We start from the raw sequence: 22,365 nt of genomic DNA, 5'->3' as shown, positions 1-22,365 counted from the left end.
GCATGGAACACCTGTGCATCCCTGTAAAGGTACGCTGTGTATGCCCTGTGTAAACAAGGCCTTAGGCCCCTCTCACACAAGCCCATCAATCAGGTCTGCCTGTCCAAACAGACAGAATGGGGATTCCATTCCCCATCCATCTAGCAGATCGGATCAGATGTTATCCAATGGAAATGGACAGACGGTCCGTTTCCATCCGACAGCCCCATAGAGAACAACACACCGTGTCTGTTCTGCATCAGTGGCACTGACACAGAATTGTCATCCGCCTGCTCAGTGGGGATCAGCAGACAGATCCCCCTCTGAGCAGGCAGATCTGCTTGAAAGAGTCCACTCCATGCGAAAGGGGTCTTACCAGGAGCAGCCAGTCCACTAGGGGCGCCCCCCCTTGCAGGGTGCCAGACTCATACGTTTGTATGAGTTTTTTTTTTTTCAAGCCACATGATTAGAGCCTAAGGCTCTAATTGGTTTCAAAAAGGTTGGGCTCAAGGCGCAGAGCATTCCACCCCAAACCCACCCACTTGTAACAATAGCGAATTAATAACCACTATTGTCTTCCGGGTCGAGTTGGCGGGGAGGAGAAGTGAGTGTGGGTAGACCTGGGGGGTTTTTACTAGGTTTGTGTTTTTTTTTTTTTTTTTTTTTTACTTTTTACATTTTCTTACAGTAATTTTTTAATCTTTTTGTGGGGGCGTCTTTGGTGAGATATCAGAGGTATAGAATTGTTCAGCAGAATAAGCTAAACAATTCTGCTACAAGTTTATGGTCACTGACGTACACATTGAAAGGGTTAAATTAATAGTTTACTACTTTGAAAGTATCTTAGAATTGCAATTCGTTATTAGTCTGTTTATGTCTGTGTTGGTGCATATATAGTCTATTATTGTGCATATATATCATGATATTTTGAGACTTGTTTTATTAAATGCTTTTACGGTTGGTATTTTGTCACTGCGCCTGAATAAGTTCAAACTGCCCCATTTTAATTAGGGTTTAAACCTCTTAATATTTTGTACAGTTTGTCAAGTGAGTGCAGTTATAAAATAAAGGCAATAAAGGCTATTTTTACCTGTGGTAACACATTTACAGTTATAAAAGGACATTACAGTGACTTATAGCCGTTTGCTCTGGCACTACTATTAATAGAGCAAACAATTTAAGTGCTATTGATCCTGAGGGCAGGGCATTTATCTTTTTCTACAGACCATTTTATCCCTTTGAAGGGACCTATTGTAAATATTGTAAAACAGATAATCACGCTTTTGTTTTTTAATGATGACATATTCGTTATGAGCATTTTTTTAAATGCTTAACACAATCTATAAATATAATTATATACAGTTGACATCTTCTAGTAGAGTTTAATCAGATCACCTACACATATTATCGGAGGAACCTGCATATACCTGAAAAGGATGAATCTATAAACTTCCCAAATAATCTTTTATTTATGCTGTGTACATAAGCTGGGCAAAGGCGATCCCGTGTATCCCTGCATGGACTCTACAGCATAATTATTTCATTGGATGGCACCCAGACGCAGTTCGTTTTCTGACTGTTCATTCAGCGCTATCAAAATAGCTGGACTCTATCTCCTATGAATACTGTATATTAGGCCTGGGTTGGGTTGTGCCTATAACAAATGAAAATAGCTGTGACTATAAACACAATGGTTAGCCTAAATATTGTTCCCAATGCCTCCATCACTCTTTTTTTCACTTACTAGAAAACAAATTCCATCACCCTGAAAAGCTGAAGTCTTTAACATTAGCTTAGACAAAGGTTCATGTGCTGCGGGAACTGGAAATTGTCCAGATAAACCAGTGCAACATTCCACAAAGATCTATAGCTCTGTTTGTAATGTTTAAAATTGAAGGGAGCCTGAACTCTTCATTTAATAGGTCAAAGCTTCTGAGCTGACATAATAATAAAGTGGTGATTTTAATTGTACCTGAAAACATGGGTAAACCGCAGCTCAGCCCCTGGTTTTTACAGCCCTTGGGCTACCTATGTGAATAGCCCTAAGCGCAAGACACTTATGAAAAGTGAGCTGAGATTGTGTTAATGTTTTGGGAAGTCATCAGGTATTGGGCCCATTTCTATCTGGTCAGGGTGTATACCTGAACAAGCTAAGATGTGATTTCATTTTGCTTCAAAACATTTGTGAAAGCTGACCAAGGACAATTCCAATAGGACCTGTGACAGATATCACCTGAATTATGCCATCTAACCAATAGGTATTTGTAAATAGTGTTAAATACCCCACAGCTCACATAATACAAAAACTGTTGCACAAACACATATAATAACTGTAATACTATTTACATGCAAATTAGTCCATTTCGTAATATGACATGCATTTTTAGAGAAAAGGTGTATTATATTAGAGAAAAAAGTGTATCCTATAAGGACAACCATGACAATTGTAGCTATTTGCATTAATGCAGGTCTTCTTTTTGTTTTGTTTAACACTAAATTTGCACTATTTCTTGGATAAACTTTGTGTGACAGTGAAGCTTTATACCCAAACAGATGTTATTTTAGCACTGCCCTCCACAAAGAGTGTAATACTTCCTATTAATCTGCTTTCTGTGCCCTCTAGCCAGACAAACACAACCTAGAAAATAGGTCATTGCTCAGAAAAAAAAACAGCTTGCTGCCAGAGCACTGAAAGGCATAAATGGGAGGGCTATGTGATGACATGATACTTAAACATTAAAAATTACATCTAAAGTCATCATACAGCTTAGCTAATCTGAAATGGACATGATTTTTACAAGCAATAAAAACATGTAATTTAGCAAGAAGTACATAAAATGCAATAAAATATGTGTGTGTCTGTGTATGTACTGAGCAAGCTACACTGACCTGTGTAGTGTACTTAACTCACTGGCATCCCTCTCCTCCCCCTTACACAGAACATTGTACACATTCATGGCCGTGTGAGAAGCCTCTGCTATCAGCAGTGTCCTTAGCCTCTGACCATCTCTATCATGTCCACAATCTCCGAACCCATCTCTGCAGTCTCTTGTATCATATCAGCAATCTCTGACCATCTCTTGTATCACGACTGCAGTCTCTGACCATCTCTTGCATCATGTATGTAGTCTCTGACCCTTTCTTGTATCATGTCCGCACATTCTCTGAGCATCTCTTGCATCATGTCCTCAGTCTCTGACCATCTCTTGTATCATGTCCGCACACTCTCTGACCATCTCTTGTATCATGTCGGCAGTCTCTGACCATCTCTTGAATCATATCTGCAGTCTCTGACCATCTTTCGCATCATGCCTGCAGTCTCTCAGCATGTCTAGTATCATTTCCACAGTCTCTGACAATCTCTTGCATCATGTCTGCAGTCTCTGACCATCTCCTGTAGCATGTCCGCACACTGTCTGACCATCTCTTGTATCAGATGGATGGGGTCTGCCTGGGGGATGGTGTTTGAAGTATCTTTATCTGCTGATTGTTAAACTTTCTGGCATACACATATTGCTATGCATCTCAAGTCTGCAGTCTCTGACTATCTCTTGTATCATGCCTGCAGTCTCTGACCATGTCTGGTAGCATGTCTGCACAATCTCTGACCATCTCTTATATTAGTCTGATGGGATCTGTCTGGGGGGATGGTGTTCGGAGTATTTTTATCTACTGCTTGGTAAACTTTCTGGCATACACATATTGCTATTGTGGTGTAGGACCTGGGCCTGCTGTCCCTCCATCCCTCTTTCTTTCCTTCCTTCCCTTTTCTCCCCTCCCTGTCTCTTTTCTCTCTCCCTCCACCACTCTTTCTCCCTTTCTTACTCTCTCCCTCCTTCCCCCTCGTTACTCCTCTTTCCTTCTCTCCCCCTTTCTTTCTCTCTTTTCTTCCATCCCTCACTTACTTCTCCCTCAATACAGTTCACTAAAATGTATTTTTTCAAAGAAAATTGAGTTTGAAGAACCTCTGAGTAAATACCATGTGACAAAAAAAAATGCAATTTTATTCTCTATGGTCTCTGCTTAAAAAAATATAATGTTTGGGGCTCTAAGTAATTTCCAAAAATTATTTTTTAGATTTTTACATATATGTGAAGTGTCAGTACTGGCCTGTTGTTGAAGTACAGAGAACAGGATAGAACAGAACACCTGTGCATCCTCATGCGCATAAACAAAGCTTTCAAAGGGGCATACACTTTAGTACACCCCATGTGAACAAGGCAATAGTAGGTATTTAGCAGGAATTTTGTAAGTTATGTTGGGTTTGTGTGCGCTAATAGCAGTTTTAGTGTATGTTTAGTGAAAACAGTAATTTGATAAACATTTGTGCAGAGCCTAAAAAAAGAATCAACTATTGCACAGATTGTACTTGGGTCCAGTCTGCCCCCAGTACAATCCCCCTAGGTCAGTCCTACGGAGCTGGAAGGTTTGCACTGGTGGTCAGTCTGACCTGGGGGGATTATACTGGGGGACAGACAGACTGAGGAGGAAGAGGATTATACTGGGGGAAAGCCTGACCTGGGGGGAGAGATTATATTGAGGGAAAGATTGATGGGGGGGGATTGGAATCTTCTGGCTTAAAGCACAGCTCAGGAAAAAGCCTTTTCTCATGTCCTTGTTGCTGATCTCCTACCTTCACCAAGTATGCCATTCATCTTCTCCTGAGCTTTGTAGTTCCTCTGCAATAGCCTGCTGATTTCCTGTTTGTAAGACGGCTGGCTTGTTATTCCTCCTGTACCGCCAGCCAGTGGTCTGACACACCCCTTGTAGTTCTCTGCAGTGAGCAGAGACTTGTATTTGCGGTCCCCACATGCTGTAGTGGATGGTGGGGTCTCACATACCTGGCCTGTACCTCCCATGGAGGTGGTGTCCTCCTTCCTCCTCCTCTGCTACTGCCAGCATCTGACACCCCCAACCCCCCCGCTTATCATCTGACCATCTGACAGTACAGATCGGGGATCATGGGAGACACAAGCTGAGTAACAGAGCGGAGATCTGTGACACCGCTCACCGTAACCCAAAACGACATTGTGATTGACAGCACACTGGTCTGGGAGGCGGGACATTACAGTGAACGGTGTACACATACAAGATCTGTCACAGATCTCCACTCTTTTACCTGGCTTGTGTCTACGATCCCCGCTCTGCACACATGGCAATGATGAGACAGCACACATGCTACTGATGAGACAGCACACATGCTACTGATGAGACAGCACACATGGCACTGGTGATACAGCACACGTGGCAATGACGAGACTGCACATATAGTACTGGTGAGACAGCTCATATGGTACTGGTGAGACAGCACACGTGGCAATGATGAGACTGCACATATAGTACTGGTGAGATAGAACACATGGTACTGGTGAGATAGCACACATGTCAATGATGAGACAGCACACATGGTACTGGTGAGATAGCACACATGGCATGGATGGTACTGGTGGGACAGCACACATGGCATGGATGAGACAGCACACATGGCATGGATGAGACAGCACACATGGCATGGATGAGACAGCACACATGGCATGGATGAGACCGCACACATGGCATGGATGAGACCGCACACATGGCATGGATGAGACCGCACACATGGCATGGATGAGACCGCACACATGGCATGGATGAGACCGCACACATGGCATGGATGAGACCGCACCCATGGCATGGATGAGACCGCACCCATGGCATGGATGAGACCGCACACATGGCATGGATGAGACAGCACACATGGCATGGATGAGACAGCACACATGGCATGGATGAGATCGCTCATAGCCAAATATCTGCAAGAGGGGTTTCCACCATCCCTGCAATGTTTGCAGTAATTTTTTTATGTCTTATTTTCCGTGTGATGTGTATTATATGTGACGTTACATATCACAGAGATGGGTATTGTGGTGATATTGAAGCTTATTGAGATTTCCATACATTAGAGGGTTCCACCATTATTGTGTTATTGATTAGTAAGTTGGCGCTGCACTTTTTTTTCTTTTTTTCTCATGCCGACATTTACTTGTCACACGCTGAAATAAAACAGCATAGCCCTTGATGATGGTGTGGATAGGTATGTTCTCATACACCATACAAGCACTGATTGCTGTTAGAAAGATCTCATAAATTTACAGCAGGAGGAGGCATATTTATAATACTGAATTACAGCAGAGTACAGTGTGTATTATATATAATTATGGGATGTGTCTACAGTTCTTCTTATGTAAACATAAAGCAAGTAAGGGCAATAGGTTTATCTGCTGTTGTTGCTGGGGGGACAGAACAAACATGCTTTTCATTTATAAAGCTGTAACCTACCTATCCTGCTGTGTGTGTTACTGAGTAGTGTGGCTGCAGAATGAGAGGTATGATTTCTGTTGAAGTGGGCTTGTTTATATTTACATGTACAGACCTGAGGTACCTCCCACATTCACAAAGCATGATGGGAAGTGTAGTTTGATTACAGTGTAGAGAGAGAGAAGAGGATATGATGTAATCCCTGTGCTAACACCTTCTCCTTGCAAGAATAGATGCTGCAGTTTTTGAATTAGAAAGCTTATTTCCTGAAAATGAAATTAGAATTTTCTCTTATATTAAAGCGGAGGTCCACCCTAAAGTGGACCGCCGCTCATCGGAACCCTCCCCCCCTCCGGCGCCACAATTGGCACCTTTCAGGGGGGAGGGGGGTGCAGATACCTGTACAGTACAGGTATTCTGCACCCACTTCCAGGATAGCTCTCTGCGGAAAGGGGCGTAGATTACGCCCCTTTCCGCAAGTGCCCGCCCCTTTCCGCAAGTGCCCCACTGCCTGCTGGGAAACACACAGATCCCAGAGGCAGCGGGGAGCGTCCTTATTGCGCAGCTCGATTCGCGCATGCGCAGTAGGGAACCGGGAAATGAAGCCGAAAGGCTCCATTTCCTGATTCCCATACCGAAGATGGTGGCGGCAGCACCTTACAGACGATCTAGAGATCGGCTTCGGGTGCCGACATCGCGGGCACGCTGGCCAGGTAAGTGTCACTATTTTAAAAGTCAGCAGCTGCAATATTTGTAGCTGCTGGCTTTAAAAAAAAAAAAAAAAACGCGAAGTCCCGGTGGACTCCCGCTTTAAGGAATTTCACAAATGTAATAGCTGTTTAGTGTGTGTGTGTGTGTGTGTGTGTGTGTGTGTGTGTGTGTGTGTGTGTGTGTGTGTGTGTGTGTGTGTGTGTGTGTGTGTGTGTGTGTGTGTGTGTATGGTGTACTAGTGGGGGATTTTTCTGCTTTAACAAGAAAAAACTAACTAACTGTCTATGGACAGCTTAACCACTTGCCGTTGGCAGGCCACCATAAGACGTCCTCGGGTTTGTGGTGGTATATATCCCTACACCATAAGAATGAGCATAGCAGCTGTTCTGCCACTTGATCGTTCTTACGGGCAGCGGACGGGACGTCCCGCCCCCCCCTCCCATCACCTTCCGGTGCTTCTACCGACTCACCACTGCAATCGGTGAGTTGGAGAACGGATCCACTGGCCCCGGATGTTCACCATAGAGATTTCTGGTGGACCAGATGGTCGCCGGAGTCTCTATGACCATCGGAAGCTGGGTTCTGGCCGGCATCTGCATTAAAAAAAAATGGCGCCACCTCGGCTGGGAAGCCGTGATCATTTTTTATTTATTTTATTTTAGGCTTCCCAGCCTAGAGATGAGATGTGGGGTCTTATTGACCCCATATATCACTGTAAATAGGTCCTGTCATGTCATATTCCTATTACAAGGGATGTCTACATTTCTTGTAATAGGAATAAAAGTGATCAAATTTTTTTTTTTTAAAAGGTGTCAAAATAAAAAAATTTAAGTAAAATTAACAATAGAAAAAATATTTTTTTTTAAAGTGCCCCTGTCCCCGTATGCTTGCACGCAGAAGCGAATGCATAAGTCCCACTCACATATAAAAACGGTGAGGCATCGACGCAAACGTTAGTGCGAGAGCAATAATTCTAGCCCTAGACCTCCTCTGTAACTCAAAACATGTAACCAGTAAAAAAAATTAAGTTTCCCCTATGGGGATTTCTAAGTACCGAAGTTTGGCGCCATGCCACAAGCATGTGCAATTTTGAAGCGTGACATGTTTATGCAAAAAAAAAAAATGGGCTAACTTTACTGTTTTTTTTTTTTTAAAGCATGAAACTGTTTTTTTCCCAAAAAAATGCAGTTGAAAAATTGCTGCGCAAATACCGTGCCAGATAAAAAGTTGCGTTGTATTCTCTAGAGTTTTTGCTAAAAAAAAATATATGTTTGGGGGTTCTATGTAATTTTCCAGCAAAAAAAAAAATGATGATTTTTACACATAGGAGCAACGTGTCAGAATTGCTTGGATGTAAAGTGGTTAAAGGACTCCTGCACTGTATACCCTATACTGTACATGACACACTCTTGCACTATATACAATAGAATGTACATAACAGACTACTGCACTATAAACACTATAATGAACATTACAGGCTCCCACACTATATACACTATATTGTATAATACATACTCTTGAATTATATATTTACTACATTGTACATTACAGACTTCTGCACTATACCGGCTCCAAACCACGATCTGCCAATTAAGGAAGTACAATTGTTTTTTTGGTCTTACTGATTCTAGGAGAATTGAAAGTAAATTAGCACTTGCCTGATTCCTAATGTATGTAGTTTATAGACATGAGATGTTGGTCAAATGATAGCACTGCAAAATTTTTCTATGGACTAATCATAATGCACCAATTTAAGAACCCTTTACATGTTTATGTATTAAGTAGGCACTCCCTGTATTAATCATCCTTGATATTCAGCAGGGCTGGTAATGCCAGTAGCCACAAAAAATAGACTTTTTTATGTCAAGGTAATTTACAGTAACTCAGCTAACACAATATAGAAAGGCAAACTTTAACTTTGTGAGATTTACCATCCTCCGTGTTACACATATGCTTTCAAAAACACACCATATCCTGATTCACCTGACCTACTCAACAAATTGTAAGCAAACCTCTGGGCCCATATAGGTTCCCTTTCACAGTCAATAGCAACACATGGATATCAACCAGGCCCAAAGGGAGAGAATAGGATTTCTACTTGAACAATTATTCTGTCAGGAATGCTGTAATTTCTGGTTTCACCTGCTGGTGGCACTATTACGTTTTGGACCAAAAGGTGTAATTCCAGTGGCCACCAGCAGGTGTCTCCCTGCTCGGACTTCAGACTTGCCATCAAGCACACCTGTCATGGGTCTGCTGGACTATATAGACCCGGCCTGAACTATGCTCAGTGCTCCAAAATTCCAGTGCTAGCCCTTGTTCCTGTCAGTACTTGCTCTTGTTCCAGTACCCCATTTGTTATCCTGTCATCCAGTCCTGTTCCCTGCTCCCTGCTCCTTGGTCTGCTTCCTTATCCCTGGTTTCTGTCCCCTTGTTGCTTTTGTCCCTGCTTTATTATTTCTTGTTTTTTCCTTGCTTGTGTATTATATCAGTTAGTTAGATTGTTAGGTGGTTTTGGGGTTTGTCTTGTATTTTCTTTGCTTATGGTTGCTGTTTATTTGTGGTCCACGTGTGTCTTTATCTTTAATAAATATATATATATTTTCCTTTTACTTGTCTCTATTCCTTAGTGCAGCCCAGCGATCTGACTACCTGCTTGGATGTTTATGTATAACATCTGTGACAGAATTCTGAAGCCATACAATCAGATCGGCTGCACCTTGGGAATTGGGCCTGAGAACTTGCTATTGTTTTGTGATGGATTTTGAAAACCTTTTGAATTTATCGCTCCTGGCAACTGATGACAAAGATTTCTGTTATCAGACATTGGCTGAATACACTAGGGAACAATTGTTAGAATGCATCCGCCTAGCTCATGTTTTTATTGATCAAGGCAATTTTTTGTTTGAAGACATGCAACCATTAATTAAGATCTGTACAGAGTTGGCCCTGTCTGATGTTGCTGGGGGAGGTGATGACTACACACCCCCTTTTAGTGCAGCCCAGGTGGAATCTTTGGTTTGGCTGTTGGAGGACGACTCAGCCTTTTTCTTTGAACAATATTCAGCTCTGTCCTCAACAGCTGCTTGCAAGTTGTATTGAATCAGTGCAGTCTCTGGTCAGACTAGCAATGTGCACACCTGATTTGGTACAATCATTATTACAGGCCTGGTCAAGTCTGTTGCACCCAGCCTCTGTCAGCTCCCAATATACCTTCCTACCAATGAAGTACCAGTACCCTGTTTCCTCCTGCTGCACTTATCCTGCCTTTAACCCCCTGCTTCTCCTCAGCTGCCTCTTCCAGCTCCACTAAATCCCCCTTCAAAATCTGCTCCCTCTGTTTTACCATCCTTCCGCTCTTCGCTTTTACCAGCTGCATCCACTACCTACAGCCCTGTACCCATATACAAATCTTCAGTTGCTAAAACCAAAAAGAAGTGGAAGTTTTTCTAAGCCCATATCATTCTGTCATCACCCACTCCTGCCTCCACACCAGTTAATCCACTCCCGCCTGATGTTCCAATGCCTGCTGTTCAGCCTGTTGTGCCAGTGTCTCTGCCTGCTGTCCAGCCTGATGTCCCAGCCTTCCAGCCTGACATCCCAGCCTTCCAGCCTGATGTCCCAGCCTTCCAGCCTGACGTCCCAGCCTTCCAGCCTGACGTGCCAGCCTTCCAGCCTGACGTGCCAGCCTTCCAGTCTGACGTGCCAGCCTTCCAGTCTGATGTGCCGGCCTTCCAGCCTGACGTGCCAGCCTTCCAGTCTGATGTCCCACTGCTGTCCTTCCAGTCTGATGTCCCGGCCTACCAGTCTGATGTCTCTGCCTTCCAGTCTGATGTCCCGGCCTTCCCAGCCAGAGGTGTTCCCGCCTGCTGCCCAGCCAGAGGTGTTCCCGCCTGCTGCCCAGCCTGATGTGCCTGCTGCCCAGCCTGATGTGCCTGCTTCCCAGTCTGAGGTGTTCCTGTCTGCTTCCCAGTCTGATGTGCCTCTGCCTGCTTCCCAGCCTGATGTGCCAGCTTCCCAGTCTGAGGTATTCCTGTCTGCTGCCCAGTCTGAGGTGCATCTACCTGCTTTCCAGTCTGATGTGCCAGCTTCCTAGTTTGAAGTGCCTCTGCCCGCTGCCCAGCTTGATGTGCCACTGTCCAGCTTGATGCACCTTTGCCTTCTGCCCAGCCTGACGACCCGGTGCCTTCTGCTCAGCCTGACCGACTCAGAGCCTTCTGCCCAGCCTGATGACCTGGTGCCCTTTTCCCAGCCTGATGACATGGTGCCCATCTTGCCGCTGTGTCAACCCTGTTTATCACCCAGCCTGAATGTAATGCCCATGTGTGGTCTGCCTCTGATGGTTTCTTGCCCGTTACCCTGCTAAGTTTCATCTCCAGGTCCAAACTTCCTGACCTGGGTGGTGGGGGGGGGGGGGGGGGGCGTGTGTCCTATTTTCGGACTCTGGTGGCACGTCCCCAGAACTAAAAGACTCTGGCCTTGGAAGTGAGAATAAGTCCGCAGACTCAGTAGGGAAACATTTTAGGGTGTTTCTGCACCCACTCTGACGGTCGTACCCAGGGCTGAATGGAGCATCAGGAATGGTGTCATTTCTGGTTTCACCTGCTGGTGGCACTATTACGTTCTGGACCAAAGGGTGTAATTCCAGTGGCCACCAGCGGGTGTCTCCCTGCTCGGACATCAGACTTGCCATCAAGCACACCTGTCATGGGTCTGCTGAACTATATAGACCCGCCCTGAACTATGCTCAGTGCTTCAGAATTCCTCTGCTAGCCCTTGTTCCTGCCAGTACTTGCTCTTGTTCCAGTACCCCATTTGTTATCCTGTCATCCAGTCCTGTTCCCTGCTCCCTGCTCCTTGGTCTGCTTCCTTATCCCTGGTTTCTGTCCCCTTGTTGCTTTTGTCCCTGCTTTATTATTTCTTGTTTTTTCCTTGCTTGTGTATTATATCAGTTAGTTAGATAGTTAGGTGGTTTTGGGGTTTGTCTTGTATTTTCTTTGCTTGTTTATGGTTGCTGTTTATTGGTGGTGCACGTGTGTCTTTATCTTTAATAAATATATCTATTTTTCCTTTTACTTGTTGTCTCTATTCCTTAGTGCAGCCCAGCGATTTGACTACCTGCTTGGATGTTTATGTATAACATCTGTGACATATTCTCTATAGTCAGAGCAGACACATGTGAAGCATTTACTTTGGTGCTGGAGATGTACAATCTGTAAACTATTGCCTAGCCTTGGGCAGATTGTTTTGTGAGAACTGAGAGATTGGGCTGCATTTGAGGTATGAAGGTATTTACCTATCTGCCTCCGCCCTCCTCAATGGACTGTGAATTGGCATCATCACTATCCAGTGAGCAAAGCTGACCAAGAAAGCAGTGTCCATTCAAAAATTGTATTTAGCTGTATGCTTGGATTTCTATTTTAAATTCCTTGCTGGCGTGAGTCTAAAGATGTTAAAAGATATGAAGCTAGTAATATTAATGTTATTTTACCTTCCATCTTTGTGTAGATTGCAAGACTTCCATTTACGAGACCTGCATATAAAGTGTGGGAGACGCTGGCAAGACTCATGACGGTAGATTTCTCTGGAGTGAAAAAGTGCTGCAGACGAACTTTTTTTGATCCTTGGCTACTTTTGTAGACACATATGCTAGAAAAAGTGCAAGGCAAACATTAAGTTGATATACCAAGGGCATCTTTCTATACTCTGTAAATGTTATAGCCATCACCTAAAATTAATAGCAGTCATAAATCAATACCCATCAGATTATAGCTATACTCATGTATAATGCTGAAAAGGTGTGCTCTGGTCTAGAAATAGCATTACTTTTAAGAGCTGAGCATTGACAGCCTTCAGTTCTTGCCGGTTCACTTTAAGACAGCATCTGTGTTAGATTTTTAATATGCACATATATATTACATAAGTACCAGTATCTAGGCAACCAGGAAGTTAAATCTGAGTACTTAAAGTTGTTGAATCTTCTCTAATTAGCATAAAATCTGTTTTTAGAAAGAGCCACAAAATTGAATTTCAAGAAGGTATTACTTTTGCCAGGAATATCTTAGAAACACTGTTACAGCTGAATAGTTCACAGTTCTTTAGCTAATATCTAACAGTCATTGTGACTTAAAGCAGATATATCAGAATAAATAACATTTACCTTCCTTCTTCCATGCCCAGGCAAATCGTGGGCACATCTGGTGCTCGCGAAGAAGAACCACATTCGGAATCTGGGACATCACTTAATTGTTTGTGCCTTTCTTCCTCAGGGACACAGACCATGCAGAGTATGCGTGATTCTACATTGAAACACTCTATCACCTTCGGGCTACGGTTGTGAAGTGAAACAACAGCAATCTGACCCATCTGATTAGTGCAGCTGCCAATCTAAGTAAAACACACAACAAAGAGCCACCTTGTGATTTTCGCAGCTCGATATGTACTCACTGTTTATACATCAACAGAAGGGGTCTCATTCTTTCGTTCAACTCTTATTTCACAGGTATTATCTTCCAAATTCAATGTCACAGAATGAGCTTTAGAACTAAGTTCATTGGAAAGCTGTTACTCTCTGTTCTTATGGGGACTGTCAGTAATTTACTGGAGAAATTTAATTTACAAAGTTGTAAGAGTGCTAGAAAATGTATACCCAGGAAAAATAAAATTGTGTAATATTTTCTTTTATGACACCCGTGAGATGAGTAAACTCATGACAGAAACAAAGAAGCTTCCACTGATAACTTGATTTTAAAATGTTGTTATCTGTAATTTTCCTTTGTTACATAGTAAGCCACTAACATAGAACACAAACGTAAGTGGAGAACCTGATCTGCATATGCTTGCTCCAGATCAGTGGCTCACTAAGCAGTGAAGCAAGGAGAAATATGAAAGTCCTGAAACATGCACTTTAAAAACAAGTCAGTAATGGCAGTTCTAATGTTTCTGACCTCCCTCGTTCTTTTAAAAAGAACATTTTATTAATACTGTTCGCTAACTGACCACTACTCTCAGTGGACATATTTTAAGATCTCAAGTTGTGTCTTGGTCTCTTCCAATAGTCAGCCAGGTGTACATAGATGTGAACAACAGCATTCAACATAGAAGGTAGTGATGTCCACAGGAGGGCACTGCACTAAAGAGGCAAGAGATCAACAGAAACCACTATTGCTATAACCAACCCAGCAGAAATGAATCAACACACAATGCTGATGCTGCTGCGGTCACTACCCCAGGGGCTGCTGGGAATAGACAGTCACACAAGCTCAATCCTATGCACACTGGTAATTCAGACTCAGTCTAGGGAATGTCCTTTTCAGATTTATTGCTGAAGAACATTAACAGGGAGGGGTTAAAAGTCACAGGATACTCCAAAATGGTTAGTAACAATGATTGCATGACAAACTTCTCTCTAATCTTTCAAGCAGCTTTTCTGGGGGTAGCAGGGGGTGGCCAATATATCTAGGACCCTACCACAGCAGTCCATATAGCAATCTTCTGCACTTAGTTCCCTTGCTGCCACTTGCACAACTAACAATCCCAGCAAGATCTTTACTCATGGTATCCCAGAAGCTGTCTGCCACTATATCCATCTCCAGGCCAAGAACTTCAGCACAACAAATGTAATCATCCAGCAAACTTCCCCAGACTCTCAGCCCAGCAGCTGGTAAGACCTAGAATGCAGTTTATTGTCTTAGTGGAGGGCATTACACTATTTTTCCCCAAAACAATTTTTTTTATTTAGAAGAAAATAAGGTATCTATGCACAATGTATGTACTTGAAAGCATTGGATATAATATTCATAAATACGCTTACCCATTTTCTGCCAGGCACTGTGTCCACTATTAACTTAAGGTGGCCAGACCATTTTTGCAATATTTCCCTTTTTTTATCTTTCACTTACAGCTTTTCCGAGTTTGCAAAAGACCCCCCAAATCATACATTTTCTGAAAGCATGGGACCAGTAGAATAAAATGATACGACTGATTTTGTAGATCAAGTGATAGCTGGACAAAGGCTTATCAAACCAATATTATTTTCACAACTAATGCCGCGTACACACGACCGGACTTTCCATTGGAATGAACTCTGACGGACTTTTCAACTGACTTTGACGGAGTTCCGACTGAGTTTCCGCAGAAACGGACTTGCCTACACACGATCACACCAAAGTCCGATCGTTTAAGGTGATGACGTACGACAGGACTAGAAAAAGGAAGTTCAATAGCCAGTAGCCAATAGCTGTCCTTGTGTCGATTTATATTCTGCCAGCAAAAATTAAACTACTGTAATAATAGTAAAAAGACAAAATTCTACTTGGAATAATTGTATATGTGCGGCAACATTGTGTTAGGCCGCGTACACACGCGCGGACTGTTCGCCCAACTTTGTCCGCTGAACAGTGTTTGGGCGGACAGTCCGCTCGTGTGTGGGCTTTCAGCGGACAGTTTCAGCGGACAGTTTGACGGACAAGGTTTTTCGGAAATTCCGTAAAACTGTCCGCTGAAACCTTGTTTCAGCGAACAGTCCGCTCGTGTGTAGGCTTGTTCGTCAAACAAAGTTGCGCGCATGCTCAGAAAGGATTTTCATGCCGAAAGTTATAATGCAGTGTATAGGACGTCGTATTTTTCGTCCCGTCGTACGTGCCGTTCACGTCATCGCGCACGGTTTCAGCAAACTGTTCGTCCGTCGTGTGTGGCCATGTCCGTCCATGCTAAGTTTGAGCGGACTGTTTGCCGAAACTGTTGGACGGACAAAGTTGGGCGAACAGTCCGCGCGTGTGTACGCGGCCTTAGACTGGCTTCTGTCAGACAGACTGCTGTACATACAGACTGATACTCAGTGTGTACCCAGCTTTAGTGTTTTGGTGGTGAAGGGGTGTTCCATAGTTCTCACTGGCTGTAGGTACACATGCAACAGCAGGGTGGGCACTAGGGCCTTAATGTCGAGTTCCTGCACATATGCATCCTGGGGAACTGCTTTTCTGTGCTGAGTGTGTTCTCTGAATGCTCCCAGCACAGTGAATGAGCTTTCTCAGACCATTCCAAAAGCTCCAAGTCATTGTTTACAGCATAAATCTAAAATAAGCTAGGGGATGCTTCAGAAGATTTTTTCCTACCACCTAACACTATAAAATCTATGCCCCCTCCACAAAGGAGACAGTCATACTAATGGAAACATCTTTTGAACAAATAGATGGACTGAATTGCTATGTCTTATTTAGCGGTTTGTATTTTAACATTTTTTTAATCAAAATAAACAATACATTTTAGTATATAATATACAATTGTCTGTACTACGGTAATAAATCAAAAACTTTAAAAGGGTTCACTTACCCACAAAAACCCATGATGCATGGAAAGTGTATCTGGATCATTTTCACTACCGAGATAATGTTCAGGGTTATAGACAGCACATTCAATCTGAAAATAAATCAGGGAAATGCTAATTGGGTCACAGAACATCACGTCCATACCTGGGTCTATAAATATCCTTAAATCATATACAGTAGATATCATTAACCTGCAGGGATATCAATCATGAGGAAGGTAAGAGAGCACTATAAATAAGGTCACACGTCGTTGCCTGACGTGTAAAGCATGTGCACTGGCATCTGTGAGACACCACTGCTGGTACATTACACGTTTACTGACAAGGCCAGATGGGAGCCTGCAATCTGCATCCTCTGAATGTCAAGTTAATATGGAGTTATTATATAAAGAAAAATAAAATCTTTTTCAATGATGAGTTTATAAAAAGGCTGTGCAGGAAGGATGTTTGGTTCTCTTCATGACCTTGAAACATGCTGATGTCTGCGTTCTAAAAATGGCTTACCTTAAATTCTTGTTGCTTTGCCATGATTACTGGCAAATACTTAACAAGCAAGGGGTGCTTTTCCTTTTTGACCTGATTTCCCTCATCCTCTAGGCAGAACCAACCCAGCTGGTTCTCCTCATCTGCAATAAAGTTAACCAGAAAAGAAAATGTGGGATCCAGTCAGTTTAACATTTTTCAGCTTTTTTGCTGTACAGGACAAGGAATTCCAAGCAAAAAGGACAAGGGGTTAATTTAATAAAGCTACAAAAAGTATTCAAGTGCAGTAACCCATACCAACCAAAATCATTACAACTTCACTACAGTCGTAGGAGAACAATGACGATTGATAGACTCATTACATAGAGCACGTGACAATTATGCTTTGCATTACGTTATTGCATCAGTCTGAACAACCTATAAAAGTGTATGGGAAAAATGCCTGTGACCATTTTCAACCAGCTAGACAGTTTAAAGGCAAAAAGTTTTCCTTGCACCTTCTAGTCTTTTCATAAAGTAGAGGCTCTGGAATGCTTTGTTAGAATAATGCTTATGTCGGAATTATGTGTGACAAAAATGTAACATTGGGGGTTATTTACTAAAGGAAAATCCACTTTGCACTGCAAGTGCACCTGAAAGTAAAGTCGCTGTAGATCCGACGGGGACATGCGAGGGAAATAAAAAACAGCATTTTAGCTTGCACATGATTGGATGATAAAATCAGCAGAGCTTCCACTCATTTCGGATCTACCCCTTAGATTTAGAGCGACTGCACTTCCAAGTGCACTTTCAGTGCAAAGTGGATTTGCCTTTTCGTAAATAACCCCTATTGACTGTTTTAAAAATAATATAATATACAAAAAGTGGACGGAAAGCAAAATGTTGAATGGTCTTATCGAAGTCTCTTGCTCACCAGATTAATTTTTATACAAGGCCACTTTTTTAAAATGTTGTTTAAATGTTTTAAAATGAGTATATAATACTTAAAACGCCTATTAAGTTATTTTTTTTGCCTGTGTGTCCCACTGGAGACATTTATTTTTTAATTTTCATTCCTAGAAATGTAGCAGAAAATAAGAGGAAATCAGTCAAAATATTAACACAATTTCCATTCTAGAGAGGTCACAAGATTAGGCGTCCCCTTTGATGGATTTTCCTTCACTTGTTTACAATAAACCAAAAAAAAACTAGTGTTGGACTTTACTGGTACAATTGAGACCACAAGTTAAAAAAAAAAAAACTTCTTTGACAAATCTTTATTATTTATAAATATTTGTTAAAAAGTGTAATGAGTCCAATCCTAAAAACATCCCCATATAAGATGCATTGTATATCTTATACATAATTCCTTGTTCTAAATAAATAATGGATAGCTAGTCACCAAAAATCTGGCCTAAATCATTTACTGCATAGTATGTAAAAGGTAACAAAGGGCTTTGTGGTGAGTCATCTTCTTATGTCAACGCACTTAACCAGTGGCTTCTTCAGGACAGATTGAGGACTATACCACTTTGAAGTAATGCATTGTGACATACCTAAATATATAGGGTATCAGAAATTTAGGTATGTCGCAATCTATTACTATAAAGTGATATAATTATTTAGTATAAGGCTGCACACTGAAGATCATTTTTTTTAAACAGCCCATAACTCCCTTCTATGTTATCCTATGTGTCCATGCACACATGGACGTTTTTAGATGTTTATCAGCAATGGAGCTTATAGGCTGTTTTCTGAACGCCCTAAAATCGCGTTCAGGAGTCGTTTTCTGACCACATAAAACTGAAAACGTCCATAAATGCTGATAAACGCTGAAAAATGTGGCTCACCAGCGTTTAATGTTTTTGATCTACTGAAAAAACTACTATTGAAAAAAAAAAAAACAAACGCTTACATGGAAATATGCTAAAAACCGCTAATAAACACTATTGCAAAAATGTTAAAAAAATGCTGAAAGACTCACTGCAAAGCTAATTGAGTTTTTAGAACGTTATTTTAACATCCAGTGTCTATGGAGCCTAATTATGTAAAAAATCATATCCTCGTTTGCACTTTGGGATGTTTGGATCACTTCACTTCATCCCAGGTACTTGCAATATCTGAGCACTTTAAAGTTTTTGAAGCCTCTGTACAATTGTACTTCATTAGAGGCTAATATTTTTTTGAGCATGTATAAGCCTCCTGAGGCCTCTGTCTTGGTACCCCTTCGAGTATTGCTGCCTCCCATATGGTCTAGTGGAGCCAAGATGTTTTATGGAAATCCTTGTGCTGTGCATCTATGGTGGGTGACCTGTGTGGTATCTACCGAGGCTCCCACCATACAGGAGGGAACCTTTGCGCTGCCCACGTGCAGTACGGCACCTCGCGACTATACTGGGAATACCTCTAGCGCTGAAAACCACTGCATCTACCATACTAGTAAACGTTCACATCACTCCTGGATATTGCATGACTCATCTCCTGAACTGTAATGGTCATCTCTGATCTGCTTATAGTGAGTAATTCACACCATCCCACTTCTGGAGAACCACATTATGATCAGCATTGATCTATATCCTATGGAACGGATGGCTGAGTATTAATTACACTGACTCTCAAGCCATATGTATTCCCATCATATACACCATCTCCACTCAACCAGGTGACCTGTCCTCCCACAACACCCATACCCAGGGTGTTTTATTCCAGCGGATGCTATACTGCACATAACCAATATTTATGTCTGTCTGTTTGGTAGATCTCAGAAACTGAGCTGACAGAAGTCTACAGTGTGTCTGTATAAGCCAATGCATGGCTGACACCACTGGCTGTTATCTGTCCTTTGCTCCCACCCCTGATCCTATTCACAAATGCTTGCTAAAGTTGTTGAACTGTTATAATATGCGGTACTGCTCATAACCTATGCATTCATCACTATTCATCTGGTAGATCTCGGAAATTGAGCTGACAGAAGTCTGCAGTGTGCCTGTATAAACCAATGAACAGCTGACACCACTGGATGACACCTGTCCTCTGCTCTTCCCCCTGATCCCACTTACACATGCTTTTGAAGCTGTTGAACTGTTATGACACTTTTGGCATAATACGCTTGACACTGGTGTGACTTTTTCTGGGCCCGTGTGCACACAAGTGGTTCTTAATGTTTTATATTTTTCACATAATCTGCCTGTTCTTTTCACATTAAATTTTGATACCATTAAACTAATTTTCATATTAATAGGTGAAGACCGCAGCCTGACTTTTCCTTTTTTTTTCCATTTTGTACTCTTTGGGTCCCTTCCCTCCTTTTTTCTACATGTCTGAGTTCAGAAAATGCAATAGCAAACTAGAATACATCAATCCAAGTCTAAATTTCTAGCAAACTGACATTAGACTAGCAAACCCAGATACTACCTAGTAAAGCTCAATCATAGATATCTCATATGTAATATAAATGAAATATGAATGCAATGGCAAACCAAAGTGTGTAAAGACAGACCAAAGAATTCATTAATATATATACATTCTGGACAGAAAAAAAAAGTCCAATTATATGGGCCAATAAGAGGAGACCCTATTGGCCAATAAGAGTCTCCTCTTATTGGCCCATATAAGTGGACTTTTGTTCTCTGCCCAGAATGTATATATATGAATTATTTGGTCTGTCTTTACACACTTTAGCTGGGTTCTTATCTACCTTCTGCGACTGTGCACGGTCTCCCTTGCAGTATCCTTGGCTGGAGCCTTTTTTGACACCCAAAAACCCTTCTTTTTCTCCCCCGGAGGCACCCCCCAATTTATCCATCTCCTGGTCCGGGATTGATCGAAGTATATGCTATATATTTTCCTGAAGTCATGACAAAAGTTTGTTTACATTTATGGTCATTATTTGTATAATCATTGATATTTTGCCTTGTATTTTGTGTTAGAGCTGGATTATTTGTGGTGGTCCCACATTATCCTCTGCGGAAGCCATCATTGGTGAAATATGTTGGGACTTAACATCTGTCTGTGACCATCTTCCTTTCTTGGGACACCAGCGACCCAGTACATGTACTATGTATATGCTCTATATTGGTTTTAATTGAAATTCTTGCTCTCTCTTCATTTTGTATCAATAAAGAAATTATATTTTTTTATTTAACTCTTTATGCATTATTCATTACAAGCACCGCAATAATCCTAATCCTCCTCTTTATTGATCTTTACTAAATGGGATGAGGTGCATGATATTCCAGAGCCACTCAGATCATCTCCTATTGTTTACATGTGGATAAAACTGTTAAAAAAGGTATGTGTTCTACCTGTGGGTGATAAGAAGCGTATGGTTTACTCTAGATCATTTGAGTATCTCTACCCCTGCGGCCCCTACTAGAAAGTGTTGCCCCTGTCCTTTCAGGTACAGTATATGTAGATTATAACAGAACTGTTTTAGAAGTGTCAAAATTAAGCTGCTTATTCTGTACTATGCTACATTAGTTACCACCCATATAGGAAGAAGAAAAATAGTGACTATTCTAACCATGTATAAGATGTATTGAATGCCACATTTATGCAGAAGCTGGCTTTCAAGCATAAATGAAGGCCGTAGTAAATAAGTCTTTATTTTATTGATTATGTCTATGTCATACAATAATATTTTATAAGGTCTATCATTTTTACAATGTAATAATAAATCTGAAATCTACACAAAATAAATATATGAAATACAGCATGTGTTATTTTTGTCTGGCTCCATAAAAAGTGTCAATGATTGGCATATGTGTTCCTTGAAACTATAAGGAAGTGGTGCCCATGATGACTTAATCCATTTCAGAGCCAATTCTGAGAAACCAAAAATGGTTTCAATGCAAAAGATTAAAATATTGTGGTCTACAGTATCAAAGGCAGAACTAAGATACGGTAGAATAAGAATAGTTGGTAAGCCTGGTGACTTTGACCAAGGTGGTTTCTGTGCTGTGTAGCTGCCAGGGTTCACATAGGTTATTTAAAGTCATGTGGTTATGTAACTGAAATACCACAGGATCTAGGCAAAGAAGGGTCATTTTGAGAGGGGGGGGGTTAAATTGTCCAGAGCCATGTTGGGGTTTTTTTGGTACCGGGGTGATAGCGATTTAATTGCACTAGGGCGAATATGAAAATAGTACTTAGCAGCATCCCTCTTTAACCACTTAACAACCGGCCCATAGCCGATTAATGGCTTCAGGGCGGTTGTTTAACTCTGAGAGGCCGTTAATTAATGGCCTCCCAGAATTCTGCTCTTGCGCGCCCCCCTGGAGCACGCACTCGAGAGCATCCGTGATCGCCGGGTCACTCATCGCGGCCGCTTACCACGTGGTCGCTCCGTCAAACACGGAGCGATCACTTGTAAACAAACCGGTGTCATGTTATGACGCCGGTTCCTCCCTCCCCTCTCTGTATCGATCGGTACAGCGGAGGGGGAAGAGATCGGTGTCAGCAGTGCTGTGGGCTGCATCTGCAGTGCCCACATCGCTGCTCACTGAAATTTAACCCCTCGATTCCCTGCCAATACTCTGCAATACCCGGCCAATACTCTGCAATACTCTGCAATACCCAATACCTTGCCA

At 42.0% G+C, this 22,365-nt stretch overlaps 1 protein-coding gene across 1 annotated transcript in view; it reads right to left on the bottom strand.

The window, feature by feature from the left end:
- ARHGEF10 (Rho guanine nucleotide exchange factor 10) overlaps positions 1 to 22,365 on the bottom strand; it is a 269,684-nt gene that overhangs the window by 62,741 nt on the left and 184,578 nt on the right. Inside the window, exons 22-25 of the mRNA XM_077487769.1 lie at positions 16,820 to 16,941; positions 16,321 to 16,407; positions 13,148 to 13,374; positions 12,479 to 12,636 (exon numbers count right to left, since the gene is read on the bottom strand). Coding sequence (XP_077343895.1) covers positions 12,479 to 12,636; positions 13,148 to 13,374; positions 16,321 to 16,407; positions 16,820 to 16,941 — 594 coding nt within the window. The remainder of the gene's footprint in view (positions 1 to 12,478; positions 12,637 to 13,147; positions 13,375 to 16,320; positions 16,408 to 16,819; positions 16,942 to 22,365) is intronic.

Source organism: Lithobates pipiens, unplaced genomic scaffold (assembly GCF_037356315.1).
Source record: "Lithobates pipiens isolate NorthernLeopardFrog02 unplaced genomic scaffold, aLitPip1_a1.2 Scaffold_18, whole genome shotgun sequence".
In the NCBI taxonomy this organism is placed as follows: domain Eukaryota; kingdom Metazoa; phylum Chordata; class Amphibia; order Anura; family Ranidae; genus Lithobates; species Lithobates pipiens.
The sequence above is the reverse complement of the archived record's forward strand: the minus strand, read 5'-3'. Positions and strand labels throughout refer to the sequence as shown.